The sequence below is a fragment of the Pseudorasbora parva genome, chromosome 10, assembly GCF_024679245.1.
Source record: "Pseudorasbora parva isolate DD20220531a chromosome 10, ASM2467924v1, whole genome shotgun sequence".
In the NCBI taxonomy this organism is placed as follows: Eukaryota; Metazoa; Chordata; class Actinopteri; order Cypriniformes; family Gobionidae; genus Pseudorasbora; species Pseudorasbora parva.
Genome location: NC_090181.1, coordinates 10,291,704 through 10,315,167, shown reverse-complemented (window position 1 = coordinate 10,315,167; position 23,464 = coordinate 10,291,704). Strand labels below are relative to the sequence as shown.

Genomic DNA, 23,464 nt, shown 5'->3' with positions numbered 1-23,464 from the left:
TGGTCAGAGTGAGGTGACAATGACACATGCGCAGTTTGGTGTCAATATTCCTAAGCAATGCTGAGATATAGCCACAGAGACATTTTGGCATCATGTCTCAAATGTGTTGCTGTGGTATACGAAAACGTTTTTTTTCTATCGGCAAGAAATCCATAACTTTCTGTCAGCATGGTCTAAAGAAGATCTGACTCGATTTTGGAGAAAAATCGAACAATCGGTCTAGGAGGAGTTTGAAAAAGTGAAAATGGCGAATGGAGAAAATGGCGGACAGGAAGTTTGGCTGACTATTGTAATGGTTTCATTACAATAGGCCAATGTACTCAAAAGTTATTAGCATTTTTGGAAATTCCATTATAACTATTGACCACTATGTGGTGCTGTCCCAAAACCTTTTGAGTACTATCATGGTTAAGGGCATGGATACACCAAAGCTTTTATAATATATACAATTTTACAGAAAAATTCAAAATGGACGATGCCAGATATCGTTCAACTTGGCATGCTGCACTGAATCTAAAAAGACCACAGTTTTGTTTTTTTTGTGAAGCAAAAAGAGACATTTTTAATATCTCCTGACCCCTAGGTGGCGATCACGATCAGAATTCGCAAAATTGTGGCTGAAATGTAGCCTCCTATCTATTTTTGCGCACTCTGCGTCAAACAGTTTAACAAAACAACTTTCAATCAAGATTTTTCCAAGAAAATTAAAAATGCCCGAAAAATAGTCTTTATGGCTCAAAAATTGCTGCCATAAATGTGAGTGTAAGTTGGACAGTAGGTAGCGCTACAGGGATTGAGTTAGAGACTCTTAGAGAAATTTGGTTCAGAGGGTCTCTATCGGTGTGTCAAATTTAATAACTTTCCCATAATACATATAAAAAGAATCATCTTTAACAATGATTTTTTTATTCTAATGTTGATTCTAAAAAAATGACGACAAGTGAACACCAGTCATCTAGACATATCAGAATGAAGGGCCTTTAGGAAACACAAGGGACAAAAATATCATGGCAAAGAGTCAACACGGTGGACTCAACTCTCAGGGTTCCAAAAGCTTTTAAATGTATAGCTATTTGTAAAATTATACATTTTTCATTATCGTTATAGTCCTTGGTGTGAACGGGCCTTTACACACAAACACACACGCACGCACACACGCACGCACGCTATCTTTCTGGAGACTTACCATAGACGTAATGGTTTTTATACTGTATAAAGCATATATTCTGTCCCCCTACACTGCCCCTGCCCCTAAACCTACCCATCACAGGAAACTTTCTACATTTTTACATTTTCAAAATAACTCATTCTGTATGATTTATAAGCTTTTGTACCCATTGGGACCTCAATTTAGGTCCCCACAGTGACACGAGTCCCCATGAGTCTGTGTGCATTCAGGTTGAAGTGCCCACCGGGCTAGAAAAACATGTGCACACGCACACGCATGCACGCACACACACACTCCTTCAAATAGAGCATTCAAATCAGAGGATTAAATCAGGGTAGGAAAAAAATAAATTATGACCATTTTTGGTGTAAAATTCATACTAACATTAAAAAACAATAAAACAATGCAGTTCATGATCCCTTTAAAAATGCAGACCACTTTAAAAGGACCCATCATACTTTTATACATTTTCTGAATAAAAAAAGTATTAATTTCTTGAACAGTAGTGCAAGTCATTTGGGTTTGTAACTGAACTTTCAGTTCTGGGTGAACTATTCCTTTAACTGTTTTAACCAATAAACTCAGACCCCTAAATTTGGCCTCAGCTCTCTTTCAATTTGCCAGATTCAGGAGATGAACTGAAGACACCACATCAGTTTCCTGAACTGGATGAACTGAAATGAAATTGCCCCCTGCAGTTCAGCGATCACAGAGCCCCTATTTGTCTGGACGTGCAGTGCCCGGCAGAGCTGTGGTTTGGGCATCAGTGTGGTCATTAAAGTCCCTGTCGGGGTTCAGAGGAACATATTAAGATCCTCAAGAGTCTCTATGAGTCATAGGCTGGACTTTATCGACCAGACCAGCAGGACATAAAACACATTCATACTGAAATCGATCCCAGTACATCTCAGTTTCTTTCTCTTTAGAAATGAGCCTGTTGAGTCAAAACCATAGTTGCTGCTCCTATGTTAAGCGTTTCTATGGCGACAGTGGACAAAGCCATGGATCCCTGGACCAAACACTGAGAATCTGACCCCATCTGTACTAAGTTTGAAAGGCTTCCACCAGGGGATCTCTTCATGAATGTCCTATACCACAGCCATAAAAAAAAAAAAAAAAACTCACAAGAATGAACAACTTTTAACCGAGAAATTTAACACACAAGCAAACAGTCATTAAAGGTTTAGTTTACCCACAAATGAAATTGATGTCATTAATGACTCGCCCTAATGCCGTTCCACATCCGTAAGACCTCCATTCATCTTCAGAACACAGTTTAAGATATTTTATATTTAGTCCGAAAGCGTATGCAGTCAATGCCCACTTTACTGTCCATGTCCAGAAGGGGAATAAAAACATCATCAAAGTAGTTTTTTCTATTTTTGGATCAAAATGTATTTTTGATGCTTCAAGAGATTCTAATGAACTAACTGATGTCTCATATGGACTACTTTGATGATGTTTTTATTCCCTTTCTGGACATGGACAGTATAGTGTGCATACACTTGGATACACTCTCGGACTAAATATAAAATATCTTAAACTGTGTGTAAAGGTGAACGGAGGTCTTACGGGTGTGGAACGACATTAGGGTGAGGAGTTAATGACAAATTTCATTTTTGGGTGAACTAACCCTTTAATGTCTGTCCCGATGCTGTACTTGTATACAATTTTAAAGATATACAATCTGTAAAAATTGTCACATTTCTTACTCTCATGTCGTTCCAAACCTTTTTGACGGATGTTAAATTTGTGTTCGTCGTGCACAGACTATTAGAATGATTTCTGAAGGATCATGTGACACGATGTCACATGATGGGAATTCGCAGCTCAGAGTTCACAAAGCTTGAACTTTGGAACGCAGCGAAATGTGAAACTTTTCGGCTCTGATGCATTCACATGCGTTTAAATGGAAGTCAATGGAACGAAAAGTGCAGTGTAACCGCCCCTTTAAAGGGTATGTGAACTCTGAGCTGCGAATTCACATCACACGATGACGTGTGACCAGTAGAAGATCGATGCGTCACGGCATGGCCACTTGGCTAAATTAAAAGAACAATATTTTTACAGTAAAGCTTCAGAGAGCGAGGTCATATCACGACTGTTGCAATGTCCAAAGAAATTATGCATGCTCAGTCTAGTGTAACTGTGGCATTACTACATAAAATTGCGTTAAATATTTTTTGTGTTAAACTAAAAAATATTGCACGGGTTAACGTTGACAGCACTATTTAAAATATATTACATTAAGAAAACCATTATTTTCTAAATATATGCTCCTTTTATCAAGCTGTTTTGTCATTTTGAAACTTGACAGCATCTGTCCCCATTCATTTTTTATAGACACTCTACTAAACTTCTCATTTTGTTTCCTACAAAAGGATACATGTTACAACAACATGAGTAAATGATTTCGAATTCATTTCTGTCAACTACCCTTCAAGTCTCTACTGATTCTTATACTTGACTGAAGTAGGGGAGGCTGTCGATGGGTCCAAGAGCTGCCGTCACTCTGTAGGGCTGAAGTTGATGACTGACAAGAACTTTCTAGATGAACAGTCAGCAACTTCACATCTCTTTTAAGCACATGCGTGTGCACACGCAAACTCAAACAGACACCCATGATGCATCAGACCAGGCTGCAGAAAGAGCGTGACCATGGAGCCACATGCTAAGAGTAAGAAAGCATCATCACACGCAATCACACACATTTAAAAAGCAGAAATGTTTTTAAAGAGACAGTACTTTCTTCACCAGAACCTACTGTAAATTACGGCAAGTCTACATTTGTTTATAATCACCCCCCGTTGTAATCCTAGAAAATGTACGATAACTTTTTTTTTTTTTTTTGCAAACAGGCACATTCAAATTCATAATTACCAGTAAGTTAAAATATTTTACACTATGAATTTATTTCTATTAAAAACAGGGCAATTTTTTTTCTCCATTAAATTTGCCTACTTAATTCTGAATATTTTCAATCTTATTGCAATTAATTAGTCGAATCCCTAAAATCCTTTAATTCCACTTTTGTGGGACACAATACCAACCTTAGATTTTTACAGGCTACGATTCTTTCCGGATATTGTGTCTATCGCATTTGGCTCTAAATGAGCACCTCTCAGCACGGCCATGACACCACTGCTCCCGTCCTCTTAAACGTTTCATCGCTCTGTTAACAGAGCCAGGAGTTTAGAAACAGCTGCTAAATATGAGACACTAGTGGAAATTAGAGCTCGTAATCTACGGTCCAGGGACCTGGGTGTTATTCCATCAGATACCGCACACACACTTTATATCAAATGTCCCTAATGACAAATCAACATATAAATAATAACTGTTAAAATAATTAAAGGGATCAGTAAAAGTCGCTCTAAATGCGGTTGACTTCACTCAGGTTTCAAATAAAATGAAACAATTATCTTAAACTGGGATTAAACTGCGGACTATCAAAATGAATTAATATAGCTTAAGTCTAATTTTGGATTAATGGTAAAAAAAAAAAAGAAGAACACATTTCAGACAAGGTCACTGCTCTCCTGAAACACCAAATCTATTTAGAACAATTTATAGATTTTTTTTAAAATCACAAAACTGTCGCTTCATATTACAATAAAGCAAACTAAACTGAAAAGCAAATAGGGTCAATGTTGTAGAACTTTTATAGATAGGGATTTTGTGATTAGAGACAAACAGTGTGTAATTACACATACACTAACGTTTAAAAGTTTGGGGTCTTTCCCGTTTTTTATGAAAATTATATTTTTATTCATCAAAGATGCATGAAGTTGATCGAAAAGTTATGTTAAAGACATATCTAATATTAATATTATTAATATGTTGAACTTTCTAATAATCAAAGTATCCAGGAAAAATGTATCATGGTTTCTCCAAAATAATAAATGAATAATATTTTAAAATACATTAAAATAGGAAAAAGTTATTTTAAGTTCTAATAATATTTCACAATATTACACTTTTTACAAATGTATATATATATATATATATATATATATATATATATATATATATATATATATATATATATATATATAAAAAATGCAATAGTGATTAATCGCATCCAAAATAAAAGTTTGGGTTTACATAATATGTGTGTACCATGTATAATTATATATATATTTGAATACACACACACATACATGTATATATTTAAGAAATATTTGTATGTATATACTGTACATATATTTATATAATTTGTTTTGTATATATATATATATATATATATATATATATATATATATATATATATATATATATATATATATATATATATAAATAAAATATAATTGAAAAAAGTTAAAAACATTTTAATATTATATACAGGATTGAAGTGTCATTCATCTCTGTAGCATAAATGCTGCGCGAGTTTCTAAGTGATACTTGCCATACCATTAATAATGATAACTATAGTAATTACATATACAGTATATATAAAAAAGCATAATTAAAACTAAGTTGTACCCATAAGTGTTTGGCTTTAAGCTGTGTTAAACCCTGTTTGAAAGGCCTGGAGGAATACAACTGTCTCTTTAATTATTAAGAACTGAGGCCAAACGAGTGCATTTATGTCTCTCTCTCCAGCACAAAGAGGCCTGGGACACAAAACGCCAGGAGAGGGCACACAATAAGAGGGCAAAACAAAAGGTTAAGACGCAACGCGCCCATTGAACACTATGCCGGAGTGTGTTGGAGTCTTTCAACAGACAGGCGGTGGGTGCACTCTGGAAAGGGGGAGAGGGCCAGCGTGGCAAAAAAGCAGGTGTGTGTTTAAAAGTGTGTGTAGAGGTAGAGCAGTAACAGCAAGAGCTACTTACAAACCCCAAAAAAGGAGTCAAAACCATGAAAGAAAGCATCTGGAAGGTTGCCTTGGAAACCAAAAAGAACAACAAAAAGGGGGCAATTACTCATAAAAATTTGGAACAAAAACAACAACAAACACAACAACAGAAAGTTTACAGAAAGCTGCGTCTCATTTAGAAGGCTGCGTCCTCCGGAGGTCACATTTGATGTCATCAAGAAGGTCTTATTTATGGAAAGTAACCATAATAAAACTGACTGTTGTTCTTTGTGCTGTGGGTGTAAAATACTGTCATTTCTTTCTTTCTTTGCAATCTGGTTACAAATAAGACCGCCTCGATAAAGTATGCAGCCTTTGAATGCGACCTCCGGAGGACTCAGCCTTCAAAATGAGACGCAGATACAGAGAGAAATATAACCGAAAAAAAGAAACTGATTCTGTCTGACTTTCTATATACCACAAACCAAAGTGTCATGAGTCCTGAGCAGGTAATGGCCCTGTATCTACGATCTGTGTCGGGCTGTATGTGTGTTAGTTAATACAATGATTTTGATGCACATACACTGCACAGCGAGAATAGTTTCAACAGATCACATGCACAGCCTCACAGAAGACAGACAGAGAGAAATAAAGTTTACACCTGGTATTAATAATGCTCTGGGGTGCTCTGATTATATGTGGACAGTGCTGAATTCAGGCTTAAAGGAACACTCCACTTTTTTTGAAAATAGGCTCATTTTCCAAGTTCCAAGTTTAACAGTTGAGTTTTACCGTTTTTTTAATCCATTCAGCCCATCTCTGCATCTTGTGGTAGCACTTTTAGCATACATATATTAGCATCGCTCTCAAAAACGACCAGACATATTTTTTCAAAGATAATATTTTTCCTATTTAAAACTTGACTATTCTGTAGTTACATTGTGAAAACACAGAAAATAAAAAGTTTAGATTTGTATACCGATATAAATAGGAACTATTTTCTGATTCCTGCGTAGTAATCATGGAAGTTTGCGGTCGTACCATGGGTTCAACGGCATGATGATATTACGCAGCGCCTGAAAGTAGTCCTCAGATAGGTAACTTCCAATGCGACCGGCACTAAGTTTGTGTCGTTGCAGATAATGCAGAGTTGCAGCTGGCAAATTATGTAGTGGATTTACTGTGCGATTAGCCATGGTTCCGTGTGTAGTAAAGAGCTGTGATAGTGAGCTGAAGGTTTATACTACCATCATGCTTCACAGAATACCAACGGAAATCAAGAAATGAAAGAATCAGTGGTTGGCTGCTCTGAACCATAGATATCAAAACACCGGTAGATTCAAACAAGAATCCATGTGTTTGCTCAAAGCACTTGGGACCAGATGACTATTTGGAAAACATGGACAGCATTACCACAGTATGGCGTCTAAAGGATATGGCCAGACTGGCTGAAGTGGATCATCCCCCATGGATGCAAGTATAATTTATTTATTTATGTTAGCTTGAACGACCAGATTAAAAAGCACTGCAGTTGTCTTTAGCCAACGTTACCTGTGAACGCTATCACTAAGCGTTGGGTTTGCACGGCCATTTGGTTTATACAGTATATAACGTTAGTAGTTTTGTTGTAGAGTTCTGGTGAGGTAATGTATATTTTTATTAAAATAGAATGTGGAATTGCCAGTATTGTTTATCTACACAGTTTTTATGGTACAAAATGCTACGTCAATTGATGCATTTGTGTAAGTAAAATAAATAAATAATAATAATATTTATTTTGAAAAATAAAACTTTATAAAGTAAAGTTGTCCAATTGCATTTTGTATTCATTTTATGGAAAAAGTGTTGAAAGTGCCTCTGCAGTTCAAAGGCTTACGCTGCCAGTTACGCTCGCCAGACATTGTATACGCATCTTGAACTCCGAGAAGGCACTTTCAACACTTTTCCATGGAAGGCGATCGACCTGAACTTTAATTAAAACAGTTTTAAATATGGATATTTTTCTCACACAAACGTAACAACTTGCTTCAGGAGGCCTTTATTAACCCCCCAGAGCCAGGTTGAGCACGTTATTTGACGGACAGATGCATTTTTATGGCCTTAAAAAAAACAGAGCAGCAATCCCTGCCATTATACAGCTTGGATTGGACAGGATTTTTAAAAAATATAAATCAACATTTATTCGTCTGAAAGACATATGCTCATTTTCATTTTTGGGTGAACTATCCCATTAATAGACTTTTCAGGAAAAATTATATTTTCAGAATATCAATTTGCATGAAAAGTTGTTTTGAAAAAAATACATTAATGTTAACAGTCAATGTCACAAATGTAATTTTCAAAGTACATTTGGAAGCAACAGTTGCCAACTTGTTTTGTCTGTTTTTGACACTGATGTAAGTGAAACACTACTGTTCAAAAGTTTAGGGCTGATAAGATATACTTTTTTGAAAGAAGTCTTTTATGCTCACCAAGGTAACATTTATTGGATCAAAAATACTGTAAAAACATTAATATTGTGAAATATTATTACAATTTAAAATAGATGTTTTTTATTTTATTATTTTTTTTAAATGTAATTTATTCCTGTGATTGCAAAGCTGAATTTTCAGCATCACTACACCAGTCTTCAGCGTCACATGATCCTTCAGAAATCATTCTAATACGATGATTTAGTGCTAATAAACATTTACTATTTTTATCAACGTTGAAAAATTTTGTGCTGTGTAATATTTTTGTGGAAACATTTATTTGAAATAGAAATCTTTTGTAACATTATACATTTCTTTACTGTCAATTTTTGATCAATTTAATGTGTCCTTGCTGAATAAAAGTATTAATTAATAATCAGTAAAACTTTAGTTTAGGGTCCAATTCTCATTATTTACTAGTTGCTTATTAGCAAGCACAATACTAGGATGTTGACTATTTATTAATACTTATAAAACACATATTAATGCCTTATTGTGCATAACCATATTCTACATCCCTTGATTCTACCAATACCTAAACTTAACAACTACCTTACTATATTACATTGTATTATAAATAAGCCGTGATTCAGAGTTTATTAAGGCAAAGTTCATAGTTAATAGTTAGTTAATAGTGGACCCTAATCCAAAGTGTGACCACAAAGTCTTACTAAGTGGTAGTGTATAAACCCCCCCCAATCAAAATCTTGTCACAAAATACCAGATGTAAACAGCAATCTGTCTTGCCTGACTGGATTACTCAAGACAGATGTTTATATAAAACATATACAGGGGCAAAGGAGGAAAGCATTCTTGGATGAAGCGAAAGGTGACAAAAGGCAGTATGAGTGAGTTTGAGTAACCTAGGAAATCTCCTGATGTATTCTCTCTCTCTCTGATGATACAAGTGTGGATATGATCCTGGGTCTTAAACGGCTAGCTGATAGCATGTCACTGCTTTCTCTGTCTTTCGGTTCCCCAGGAGCCAGTGGAGATTAGGAGCTTAGTGTCAGTCTCATGGGCCACTGGATCCCTGAACCCACACCATCAATCACATCATCCTGCCAGTGACATTTTGAGCCTTATAACAGCCCTGTACTCAATTAATGTCTTTTTACAGCTGACACAAGCCATAACTGGACACAACATAATTAGGCTACATCTAACTCCTCTGCAGATCTTGAAACAACAGTACTTAAGTACTTGAATGCGTATTCACATAATAGCATTTTCTTTTTCTAATTGCCATCAGTGCACTGTATTTTCAACAAGAACATTTTTTAAACACAGCCTTAAAATTGCTTCTTGGAATGGTTCAGATCATATTACAATTCCATTAGTGCCTGATGGTCTTTAAAGACTGGAATCTTTAAAAAGACGCCTCCGAAAAGGCAAACTCTGCTTTAATACCAATTCAAACCGCAGCAGCAAACAGGCCACCAAACACAATTAACCAAATCCCAAATGAATTGGGCTGGTGGGTGGGGCTGTTCAGGCAGAGCAGTGCAGTTAGTGGCAGGGGATTGGCTAGTGAGAGGAGACTCATGCCAGGCTATGGCTGAATAACACAAGGTGTACAGTGAATTACTGGCTGAGGAGAAGCGTCGGTGGGGGGCGTGGTCACAGAAAGCATGGCTGCTGCGCCTCTGAGTGGATTCAATCTTGGGTGGAGGTGGAGAATAGAAGGATGGAAAAACAGGAGATACAGGTTCTGACCCCAAGAGGGAGGAAGAGGCATGAGAGGCTAGGAATAAATATAAGAAAATGAAAAGGATGCGATATAAAACAAAACAAAACAAAGAATACAGAAGGAAAAAGACATTAAATATTTAGGGCTGTCATAGGGAAGCGTTAATTCAACACGCATCTTAACTACATTAAACATAATTGACCCTTCGCTAAGCCACGTCCGAAAACCGCTTAGCAACCGTAAATAAGTGCGGAACGTCTGCCAAGGCTTCGAGTGAGGGAAACATGCCGATGTGAACTTGTGTGTATGGATTGTGCAAATCTGATACCTGGTATCCTAAAAGTTTGGACGGAGGGTGGAATTTGTTTCCTTCCCCAAACCTAAAACCCAAGGTGAGAAATAGCAGGAGTGAATCAAGCAGTGTGTGAGGCCGCATTCACAACTAAATGTCCACAGGATTAACAAAAACGTTAGCCTAAATTTGCTCCAACGATCTGAAATAAAACATGAGGTTTTTGACTGACGCAAGTTATTACATATGATGCAGTATATAGACTATAAAAAGGACTGTCTTGTAGCTTTATTTATTCGTTTTGTATTGTATTTTGTTTAGACAAATAGTGTGCAAATTAAGATCATCATAAGGATCGTTGCAGTGGCTGTGTTTTATAAAATGAATAAAAACCCATGTTTGAGAGAGTGACTTTCTGTTATAAGGGTGTATTTCAGTAGCTGGGGTTTTTGATGTATGGCTCAGGTCAGTATCTCTGGTCCAAGGCGTAGATTAGACACACAACATGTTAGCAGTAACGTTAGCCGGCACATTAAATATAAGTGGGAGAATCATTGCAAAGTGTTCAGGCTAACTTAATGTTTTGTGTTTATTCCCTAAGATATATTGATAAGCTGTTTAATTTATAATTATTTGATTATTTTCTCATTTCACTTACCCTGCTGTGCCTGAACATACGTATGAGGCGGCTGCTGATTGTGCTGGGACTATAGGCTTTAGCTTCAATTTTAATGAAATTATTCTCTAATCGGTTGCATAGTATGTCATGGATATATCCCACGAATGCATACTGCAGTCCCTTTTGTCTTGTTCTCTCAGATATTTCACCTGTTTGCCAAAAAATGACTAATTCTTTCCTTGTCTGACACCGGCGCATACATACTGTAATAGAAGTGCCAGGCGCAAAGCTTGACAGGCATAGCAACGGTAACTAAGGAGGGCGGGGCTTAGTGAAGGGTCAATTAAATTTAATTCAAAAGTTTAATTGGTTGACAGCTCTAAAATAAATGGAAAAGGTTAAAATAATGAAACAAATAAAAAAGTGAATAACCGGTACTCAACCGCTGGAGCAGGAGGATCAGATTGTAAAGAAAATGAGTAACTGCTGAATCACGGAGACTAGATGACATGTTTACTGTCTGCATACACAGCAGAGAAACCCTCCACCATCACTGCTGTGCAAACGCAGCAAATAAACACCTGCACTCATCCCAGCTCTCTTTATCTAATTACTTCACTCGTTGCACAAGATACTGGGAACAAATTCATGTGAATTTAGCTGAAAACAGAGTAAAAGCATTATTTATACAGTGTGTATTCACAGAAAATAAAATATAAGTATTTCAATATGACCCATCCTTAAGGATTACAGCTCTAGAAATTCAAAAAGTTAAAATGTACATTACAATGAGAGAGATTGAGAGAAAGACAGAGAGAGAGAGAGAGAGAAAGAGAGAGAGACAGTATAAAGTATAATACAGAGAGAGAGAGACAGTATAATACAGTTAAAATAACAGCAGCTGATGTCTGTTGTCATGGTTATGCAAACTCACCACAAAAGGCAGGGGAAAACAGTTACCACAATAATTACAGAGATGTGTGTGTGTGTGTGTGTGCTCACCTGTCTCTGGGTCACTAAAGTCAGGTAGGCTCATGGCGTTCAGCTGACGACGGTCAGCCACAGCTCTGTCTAACAGACTGCTCCCCCTCCCAGAATCACTACACACACACACACAGAAATACATGCAAAAGATAAGAGGAGGCAATTAAGACATTCAAATTAGAGACTCGGTCAAGCACCCAGACAGGCGACGTGATCCTTGCACATCAACACACACAGAATGATGAAACCCTCAGAAATTTCACTCAGCATCTCACGGCACACTGCTTTGGCACAGACGACCACAATGCTCCTGCAACACTGTTCAACTGAAAAGGAGCATCGAAAGAAGAGAATAAATAGAGAAAATCAGAAAACGCGAGCTCGAGGAGACTGGGCGCCAGGATGCTATGGTGTTACGGGTGGTTATCAGGACGATGTTAGGTCGTTGCCTGTGTGCTCTGAATGGGTGAAAGAGAATTGCTAAGTGGTTGCATACTGGTCCAATTTAAAAGTGCCCAGACTTGCTTTAAGTGTGTAAAATCAATTTAAATTATTATTTGTTTAAATTAAAAACTAAAAATTGTATAATCATATACAGCAACCAGGCATAACATTATGACCGAATATTCCAAATATTGTGTTGGTCCCCCTTTTGCTGCCAAAACAGCCCTGACCCAACGAGGAATGGACTTCACTAGACCCCTGAAGGTGTGCTGTGTTATCAGGCACCAAGATGTTTGCAGCAGATCCTTCAAAGGGTTCACCACTTTAAACAATATGTTATTCCCTTAAATAAAACGAGCTGATATACCTCTCTCGTCTTAGTGTGTGCTCAGTTCATTCACTATGGTACCAAACAGAAATCAAGTTAGAAGTGACCAAACACCTCTGTTTTCCCCTCCATGTTTTCCCTTCCATGTTTGGTCACAGTTAGAAGTGACCAAACACCATGTTTTCACCTCCATGTTTTACACGAATAGTTGAACGATCAAGTATGTTTTAAAAAAAGTAAAAAAGGCCCGGCTGAAACATCCTCCCTCACATCTCCCCCTCCCCCCTATTGACAGAAATGAGGAGGATGTTTCAGACGGGACTTTTTACTGCGCCGAGTCGAAGCACTCTTAGAAGTGTTATTACGCCATACATTATAGTTCTCCTTTTTAATCCGCTTAGAAAAGCACCACGTTTTATATTTTGTCACCATACTTGATCGTTCAACTATTCTTGTAACTGTATTTAAATAGGGAAAACATGGAGGTGTTTGGTACCATAGCATTGTGAATGAACTGGGCTTTAATGGGGTAAAAGGGTGGGGCTTCGATTCCAAAAGCTAAACATGCAGTCACATTTACTGATATTCTGCAAATTTTAACTAAATCCAGTCAAAAGAAATTCCAATGATCAGGGAAGTTGTTTATGCAAATGTACTGTGTTGACCAAAAGAGAGCTGTTTGGTTTGGAAGTGACTTCCGTGTGAGCTGTGCTTCATATGTCACTATATACGTTTTGTCTCTTCCTCCTGAAGAGGCGCCCGACAACCTTTGATGGAGGAGCAACTGTTTGGTGTTCGAGAATGAGTCTGAGGATCTATTACCAGTGAGGTTTAGGTGTGGAAGAGCTCAAGTGGTCCTGACACAGTGGCGCTACCCAGGGTTTGGAGTGCGGGACTCTGAATATGTGGCAGTGGCAGAGTTTGGTTACAGTGTCCAGACACTAATTGGTCTCTGGTGGATTGTCACCAGGTACGGAAGTTCAGGACAGTTTGACAGGAAGAGCTGGAGTGTTCTGACAGCAGGGGGTTGGGATTTCAGCCATTAGAACGTGAGAGCGAGCGAGAGAAAGCAGAACTGAATCATACTGTACAGCACTGGTACGAGCTGTGCTTTTATTTATTTTTAATAAAGGTGTGGTTAGCTCCTCACAGTCAGAGAGACATGCTGTGCTGTTTTCATGTGTGATGGTGAGTGCCGACACTTGCTTTTAGCAACAGCGAGCGAGCGAGAGAGAGAGAGAGAGAGAGAGAGAGAGAGAGAAAGAGAGAGAGCGAGAGAGCGCGAGAGAGAGAGAGAGAGAGCGAGAGAGCGAGAGAGCGAGAGAGAGAGAGAGAGAGAGAGAGAGAGAGAGAGAGAGAGAGAGAGAGAGAGAGAGAGAGAGAGAGAGAGAGAGAGAGAGAATCGACTAAGCGTGTTGCCCGCATCTGATATTTTTCAGGTCAGTCTTATATTCGGAATGAAAAAAACAGTTTGAATGTCTGCTGAGGAAAACAATGTCTTTGTCTTAGAACGTTTAAGGCCTTTTCTCATGACAGCGCAAGTCAAAGTATTTGTCGGTTGCGTCTTATAAGGTGTTGTTTAAAGTAAAAAATATTGTCCTTGTTTAAAACATTGTTTCAGTCCCATTCAATATAAAAGTCTTTGCTACTGACTCACTTACAAGTCTCACAAGTGACGACACATTTATCAGTTATTTATTAGTGTGTGAGTGTGAGTGTGTTTACCTGGGGTTGGTGAGGTTGTAACAGGATTTCCAAATCTGCAGCATGCGTTTGCAGGAGAGTAACGCCTCTTCTGGGCCTCGACACAACGTCTCCAACTTAACTTTTGTGAATAAAAGACTACAGAGACAAATAAAAAAAAGTTTATCTTCACTCTCCTTTCATCTGAAAGTATTTAATAAACAGAGAAGAGCTGAGTTTATTGAACACAGATAAAGATTAATCAGTGTAAATCTCAGAAAGCCCTATTAAATGCAAAACTTTAATCGGGGTCAAAATGATTCTGCCTCTTCAGCTGGGATAACTTATATATATAAAGATTTCTCTCTATGATACAATACTGAACGCTGAGGAAAAAAAAAATCTGAACAACAGGGAAAAAAAACAAATATAAATCATGAATACGGTGTTCAACTGTACGTTGCGTATTTGTGGTATATTGTGTGCCATTTTGTATATTTTGAAAGTATGATGTATTGTGTTTTTTATTTGTGTTATATTGAGTGTTATGTTGAGTATATCATTTGTATGTTGTGTATAGAGAAATTAATTCAGATTTGTTAGTCCATAAATATCCATCATTTTAAACCCTGCGTCTCAATCAGCTCCCTAGCTCACTAGTCAGGGCAGTGATCAGGACATAAGTCAATGGGCTGACTCCCTGATCAGTGCCCTGACAACTGAACTAGGGACCTGATTGAGACGCACCCAAAATTGTACACAATTTTGTTGAAATACAATAAAAAAATCATTAAGAGTCAGTAAGATTTATTAAACGTTAGAAAGGATTTCTATAAAAAAAAATGCTGTTCTTTTGAAGTTTCTTTTCTTTAGAGATATCATGTGACACTGAAGACTAGAGTAATGGCAGATGAAAATTCAGCTTTGCCATCACAGGAATAAAACGCATTACATTAGAATACATTTGGAAGCATAAGATGACTGCAAAGATGATCTGAACATTAAAACAGGAGAAATACACAATTAAATCCAATATAAACCAATATATATCCAATAATTCAAATTATTTATTTGTTATATTTAGTTCTGTGCTGTAAGTTGTATATTGTATATATGTGTATGAGTGTTTGGGGTGTATTGTGTCCTATCTAGTGTTGCAAATCTCTGCTAATGAGTGCACACAGAATCCTCTGGTAACACCTGTATTTCACACACATTTTTGCAGATAGTAGATCTGCTTGCACTGAGTGAACATCCCACCATCGAGAGTGCAGATGGGCATTTCCATAATCAGATATGGCAGCTTGTGAGGAGATCCAGCTGGTGTGTGTGTGTGTGAAGCAGATATATTGAGGCTTCTCTTCAACAGCTCATTGTCGTTGCAGTCTGAACCGAGATCAGTTTGAGCTTTATATATGCGCTGCGGTCTCAGAAGGCCACGCTGATCTGAGTTCAGCCAATTCAAAGCGCTGAAGGCACACTCTCATCAGCTGCTCTTTCATCTCTGCTGTATTTGCACGCTACACCGCTAGGACGCCCACATAAGCACTGAATTAATCTTGTCACATGTGTCTGTGTGTGTGGAATAAGGAAGGCTGGATGTTCTGGTGCATTTCCATTCAAGGCAATGAAGCAAATTGCATGGAAACACACACACACACACACACACACACACACACACACACACGTAGTGATTCCATGTTTTATGGGGACTTTCCATAGGCATAATTGATTTCATACTGTACAAACCGTATTTTCTATCCCCCTACACTGCCCCTGCCCCTAAACCTACCCGTCACAGGAAACATTCTGCATTTTTACTTTCTCAAAAAAAAACTCATCCTGTATGATTTATAAGATGTTTTCCTCATGGGGACTAAAAAATGTCCCCAAAAGGACAAGGATTTCGGATATTGCCATCTTTGTGGGGACATTTTGTCCCCATAACGTAGGGATTACATGCCCACACACACACACAAAACCCCTTCAGGGAAAAACTGGGTGAAAAAGAGGGCCATAGGATTGGAGGAAAAAGAAAGCTGTTGTATTTTTTTTCTATTACGTAAGTGGCTGAAGCGCACAGCCAGAAGGACAACTCCACACACACACACACACACACACACACACACACACACACACACACACACACACACACACACACACACACACACACACACACACACACAGAAATTGAGGAGACTGATCAAATCGAATGTGAAGGGAATTTGCGTGGGGACTGCCCAGTGCTCCAAACATCCAGCACACACACGCACACATACTTCTAACTCGTCTAATTGAAGATGCCAGCAGCAGATATCTACCCATCTATCCCAGCTGCTACAGCGAACACAAACATTCTCATTAGAGTGGACATTGTAGCATGCCTCTAAATGTCTAAACACTGCCTGCTGCTGTGTGTGTGTGTGTGTGTGTGTGTGTGTAAGGCTTTACAAATGCTGTGCAAAAAAAGCATGGAATCATTTGATTGGTTCCCTGATCCAAGAATAGACTCCTTCCCTTTCTCTGATTGGCTGCTGACAACTGTAGCAACTCAGCGCAGTCCAAAAACAAGGCTACATCCAACTAGAAGCTGGAGAGGTTAGATAAAGCGTGACAGCAACTTTGAGTGTGTTGGACTCACATGAAGTTCTCAGGGTATTCGCTGAGGGCCATCTCGATGATGTTGAGAGCATCGTGGTAGTGTTTCTGAGCTGACAGCAGCAAGGCCAGCAGGTGCAGTGAATGAACATCATCGCCCTGCAGCTGTAACGCCTGGCGCACATAACCGAGAGCTTCTGGAATCTGACATGCACACACACAAGAGATGCTTTTATATGATGATTGTTTAAACAGGGTGAGCGAGAAATGAGAAGGAAAAAATAACAGACTGACATCTGGGGAGTGAGACAGACGGAGAGGGAAATAAGGACAAATCAATCTTGCTTTGGCAAGAACTTGTGTGAGATGTGGCTAGGCTTGGGAGGTTAATCAGTATTGATATTTATTGAAAAATTTAAAACCACAATTTTGATAAACTTAATTTAGCATGCATTCATTAATATTATTCTTATTATATATTAACACATATCATGCCAAGATCCATGTTTTAATTCATCATATTTAATTTATAATTCATAATAAAAATGCTGTTTTTGTTGTAAATTAACTGAACATTAAAAGATTGACAAAATTGTTATTTATGTAAATTTGTTTTAATTTTCTTTAGTCACCATTTTTGATAATATATTTGTGCTAATTCGTAAAACATAAAATTAAAAATTTGGGGGACAATAAAAAAGATTTAATTTAGCCCTAAACTAAAAGGTAGCTTATTCCTTCGGTAAATTTTTTCCTGAGGTCTAACAAACGTGTGTAGTGCGTATGTAATGTAGTCTCACTAATGGTATGAATAGAATATTGTGATAAATATCATATTATTTTGGCCATATTGCCCAGCTCTGAGTGGTCGTATGCGAATACTTATAGGAATTAGGGGTGTCCCCGACTAAGGATTTACACATTCGAATCAGAATTTTCAAAAATCTCTATGGTCGACCAATAGTTGAATCATCTATATATGTGTGTAAACCATAGACCGGAAAAAAATAAATGGTATAAACGGGTTGGGTAGGGCAGGACACTAGTCAGCAGGAGGCTAAGACTATTTTTATTTTACACACGGCACACAGCCACCACTTTTAATAAAGTGATCAAAACTAGGCTACACTACACATTCCTAAATTTAATGTTCTCTCATAACATTTAAAAGCCGCGATCGAAACACAGAACATCACACAAATATATAACAGAACATTTTGATAAATAAACCTTAAAAGAATACCTGCCTAGAGAGGAAAAGAACACTTTGAGTGCGTTTATATGCACGTTCTTAAGCCGATTGTGCCTAACGGGGGTCGCACACCGGACTGAAGCTCAGCGCCGTGTCTCAGGTCTCTCACACCAGACAGACGTGAACATTATATACGCACAAGCTCAATTTTGAATCGACTTTTGAAAGAAGAGCTACACAATGAGTGTATCTTGTAGCACAGGGTGAAATCAGTATGTACATTCACGATTTGAGGGAAATATACATTTAATCGCTGCGGACAGGCGTTGAGTGTTCAAATTTTAAAGGCGCGTCCAGTGCGAAGCTCAGTGCCCTTAAAGGGGCGATCGCTCAGCGCCGCGACATGTCTTTATAACACTAATATTGAGCACCCCCATATTGGCAAAATGGTATGATCCTCGTTTCTTAACACCTGCGAAGATTCGACCATGAGATCAGTGGTCGAATCCGGTCCTGCATATCGATGCACCGAATCTTCGACTATTAGGGGTCACCCCTAATAGGAATCATAATGCAAACTGGAGGAGAAATGTATCGTCACAACAAAGTCAGACTTCATCATCTGAATGTTGAGATGTTTTAACTCTCACTACTTGTGTCTAAGGAGCAGATGTTGATCCTCCTACCTGTCGAGATACAGCCAGCTGCAGTGCCAGGTAGAAAACAGCCAGATGATCAGTGGGGGACAGACTCTGTGCCCTGAGAGAGAGAAACAGAGTATTTCATCAGTGTGAGAGAATGGGAGAGTGAGAAAAAGAGAGAGCGAGAGAGAGCGAGAGCGAGAGCGAGAGCGAGAGAGAGAGAGAGAGAGAGAGAGAGATGAAAAGAGTCTGAAAATCACCTCTGGAAAGCGCTGAGTGCTTTTTTCTGATACTCTTCCTGCATTCCTCGAAGAGACGCTGTAAATATAGACAACAGAGATGTAAGAAGATGGTAAGGACAAAATAAATCAAGAAACTAAGAAAACTTCAGGTTTCAGAAAAGGTTTCAGATACCTTAAATGTTAGAGAAAGGGTATCAAGGGATTATAGAGCATGTAATAGAGGGAAGAGATAATGTATAGAGCATTATGAAGTGATTATAAAGAAAAAAGGTTGAGCGCATTATAAATTATGTAATTGTCATTACAGAGAGGTAAAGAGTGTGTTATATAAGAAAAGGAAGAGGTTAGAAAGTATAAATGGATTATAGAAAGGGTATAGAGCATGTTATAGAATGTAGAGAAAACATAACGCATTACAAAAGGCATTAAAGAAAGGTACAGAGTGCTTAAAGAGTGTGTTATATAAAAACTGAGAAAAGGCAAAGTACAAATCGAATGCAGAAAAGGTTAAGACCAGTGGTTCTCAACCATGAAGCCCAGGACATTTTAAATTATTAAGGAGAAAATAGTTATACAAGTATTATAGAGTATAGAAACAATGTATAAAGTATTATAAATGGATTATATAAAATATACAGTGTGCTGTAGAGGATACAGTAAATATTACTTATATGCCTTATTATAATGGTATATAAATGGTATATACAGTGTGTCCTAGTGCAGGTGTGCTCACCATCTGTGGCTCTTAGACTGTAGACGAGACCAATAGCTAGATAGCCTTTGGCCCTGAATTCAGCCGCCTTCTCACCCATATCAATCACTATTTTAGCGAAGCGCTCTCCTTCTTCCAGCTAAAACACACAAATACACACCCCATGTCATCACCATCTCACTGTTTGTGGACGGTCTAACAGTAATGGATTTACAGAGTCATAAACAGGTCAGTGTCAGCTCTCCGGTTGAGCCTGTGCATAGTTCCCATGATTCCGCTTTCATTACCCAGTGCAAGTTTCCAATGCACAGCTTGACAGCCAGCAGAGGGATGGTGGGATCATCCGGCTTCAATCTCATACACTCCTTCAGCACCTTCACTGCTCGAGCAGACTACGCACACACAAACACAGAGATTGCAGCAATTTCTAATGAAATATTAGTTATATTTTGTAAATAGTATATAAGGCTGTATAGGAAAAAAATATATTTATCCAGATGAGTTTTTTAAAGTCTGGACAGCAAAACCAAAAAACAACAACATATGGAATTAGATTTTTTAAAATCTTATTCAAGCCTCACTTGGAGGTGGTTTGAAATGCGATTCCAATCAGATTTTTTACAGATGTGTATCAGTCTGGACGCTACGGCTGCTCAAATTGGATTTTAAATATTCTTTTGGGTCCCTATTAATGCGTCAACGATGGCATCAAGACCTGCACCGGAAATGCCAGAAGTAGTCATAGGGTATTCAAACAGTATGTCCAAAGGTTTCATTTGCGACTACAGCATTGAACATCACAATATACCAGCTCTCCAAATAAACACCCAGCCAAGTCAAGGTGAAGAACTCCTCCGCCGGACAAGAAAAACGGAGTTCTGTACTGCAACTCGACAGGGTGCATATTTGGAGGGTGAGATGATGCACCTCTATTTCTCCTGCATCATTTTTGAAAGCCTTATCACATATGTGGGTACGCCTATGTCAAAAGCAACCCATACAGATAGGCTGGTTATCTCTGGACACACAAAACTTATTTGATCACTTGCAATTAATAGTGCAGACAGTCTGCCTGAAAACACCTGATTTTAGAAAAAATTCTGATAAACACTATTCTATTCATCATATAATCCCCCCCAAAAAATTACACAACTGTTTTCAACATTGATAATCAAAGATGATTGTGGAGCAGCAAATCATTATATCAGAATGATTTCTGAAGGATCATGTGACACTGAAGACTGTAATGAAGCTGAAAATTCAGTTTTGACATCACAGAAATAAATTACATGTTATTATATATTCAAATATAAAACATTTAAATAATATTTCACAGTTTTTTAAAATATTTTTAATAAAATAAATGCAGCCTTGGTGAGCATAAGAGACAACTTCTAAAAACATAAAAAATCGTACCGATCAAAAACATTTGAGCGGCAGTGTATATAATATAAAAGAATATGTTAAAGAAATGTTTACTCATTTTCATTATTATCAATTTTCATTATTTTTTTTATAGGCCTTGAAAATCACAACTACACCATTGCCTTAGATTTCCAGGTTTTTAATGGCCATGGAAACTTTGGGGTACATAGAGTTTTAAAAAGGAAAACCAACCTTGCCAGCAGCCATCAGGGAGAGAGCGAGCTGGAACCAGAGATGAAACTCCTCAAAGGCAAACTTCATGGCTCTTTCGAGACACTGTGGAGAGGACACATTAAGGTAACCTCAGATAAGAATTGAGAACAATAATTATGACCCTAACAGACACACACACAAAGGTCAAACACAGAGCCAGGCCATGTCTCCTACTGTAGATTACCCAGAGTGCCACAAGCTTTCAGCACGTCTCTGAGGCTTTTACAGTTAATCACACTAGCAGCTTAGCAGAGAGCAATTCATCGAACAATTAGATCTATATACCAAACAGCTACACACACACACACACACACACACACACACAATACATATGGCAGACTCCTGGGGCCTGTGATTGCAAAAGTTATGCCGAGTCTAACATTAGCAACAACAGCATGCTCAAAAGATGGAGACGGAAGAGAAAATTCTGCCCAGGTACAATAATGAAAACATCACACTACAAACCACATGCGCACACGCGCACACACACACACACACGCGCGCACACACACACACACACACACACACACACACACACACACACACACACACACACACACACACACACACACACACACACACACACACACACACACACACACACACACACACACACACACACACACACACACACACACACACACACACACACACACACACACACACACACACACACACACACCAAAAAGGCTTTTTTTATCTGCCTGTTCTGTCTTAAATAGGCCAGGCTTTTGAAAACAAACATTTCAGGTATGTTCGTGGCTAAAAATTAATCCAAGTAGAAAGTTATTAAATAATGCCCTTTACTTAAAGGCAAAATATGTAATTTTGACCACTAGAGGTCGCTTATTAAAAACAAAGGCTTAGCTTTATGAATCATGGGAATTGTTGTCTTCACCTCTATAGCCTGTGGAAAAGAATTCTATGGGACTCGGGAAGAAATCATATTCATGGATGAGCTAATGTATTAATAATTTATTGAAGTTATTGTAGTATGAAGCAGTGCGGGGCTGAAAGCCGCCGGAGCGGAAGGAGGCCACCGGAGCGATTGCTAATGAGAGATAAGCGCGACACACGGCTCGAGAGCAGCGGAGCATTTATTATGCCACAGATGACTGCTTCCGCTTCTTCCGGTCAATCGTATTTGAGGTAACGCAGCGTGGTTATCATATTAGATACATTTGAGTGTGTTATGTTATAATGCTACTCTGGGCGTTTGCTAGGCATCAGTCATGGTAAAACATGGTAAAATCAAGAAAACGAGATTTAAATAATAAGACTAACTGTGTTGACTTATATAACAATGATTTATTTTCTGTCAATGAATGTACCCAAACCGTTGCTCACCTGTCTAATAAAACACATAATATGCTTCAATGGATTCTACAAAATAAAACCAGAAATCGAGGGTAACGTGGGTATGATGCCATTGATAGGCAATGCACAGACTAGGGCTGCACGTTTTCAAGTTTTTCATTAACCGTTAACCGAGGCCCTTAGCGGTTAATACTCGGTTAACCATAGTGTGCGTCAGGGTTATTTTTATCTTATTAATTTGACGACCACCATCTCCGTAGTGAGCGCGCCTATATAGAGAAATGCACATCATGGATTACATAATCAGAGAGTAGCCTATTTCTTTTCGTTTTAAATTGTTAAAAGACATTTCAAGTTTCTTAAGATCTATTTCATGTCTGCGAGGCGTACGCTGAGTTTCGTTAAATTAGGATGAGATGCGCTCCAGTTCACGAGCAATGCGAGTGGCCGCGAGGGCGTCTGCACGATTAGAGCATGTAACGTTAGTAAAATATGCAGCCGAGAATGATTCACACAGCGTTTGACTCGCGCGGCTGCTGAGCCTCTCCCGGCAGAGTTCAAGCATCTGTGGACTCGTCCCTTCAGCTCTGGCCATCTTGCTTTCAGTCCGCCATTAGCTTTTTTGTTTTCTTCATTACAGTTAAAGT

General features: G+C 38.3%; 1 protein-coding gene across 3 annotated transcripts in view; it reads right to left on the bottom strand.

The window, feature by feature from the left end:
- ttc7b (tetratricopeptide repeat domain 7B) overlaps window positions 1–23,464 on the bottom strand; it is a 53,934-nt gene that overhangs the window by 5,750 nt on the left and 24,720 nt on the right. The window contains exons 10-19 of one of the 3 annotated variants that reach the window (XM_067455131.1): window positions 21,480–21,563; window positions 20,150–20,254; window positions 19,884–20,001; window positions 19,169–19,226; window positions 18,954–19,026; window positions 17,119–17,279; window positions 14,520–14,636; window positions 12,041–12,138; window positions 10,026–10,181; window positions 6,004–6,054 (exon numbers count right to left, since the gene is read on the bottom strand). In XM_067455131.1, coding sequence (XP_067311232.1) covers window positions 6,004–6,054; window positions 10,026–10,181; window positions 12,041–12,138; window positions 14,520–14,636; window positions 17,119–17,279; window positions 18,954–19,026; window positions 19,169–19,226; window positions 19,884–20,001; window positions 20,150–20,254; window positions 21,480–21,563 — 1,021 coding nt within the window. The remainder of the gene's footprint in view (window positions 1–6,003; window positions 6,055–10,025; window positions 10,182–12,040; window positions 12,139–14,519; window positions 14,637–17,118; window positions 17,280–18,953; window positions 19,027–19,168; window positions 19,227–19,883; window positions 20,002–20,149; window positions 20,255–21,479; window positions 21,564–23,464) is intronic. The other 2 variants (XM_067455129.1, XM_067455130.1) reach the window with 2 other exon arrangements.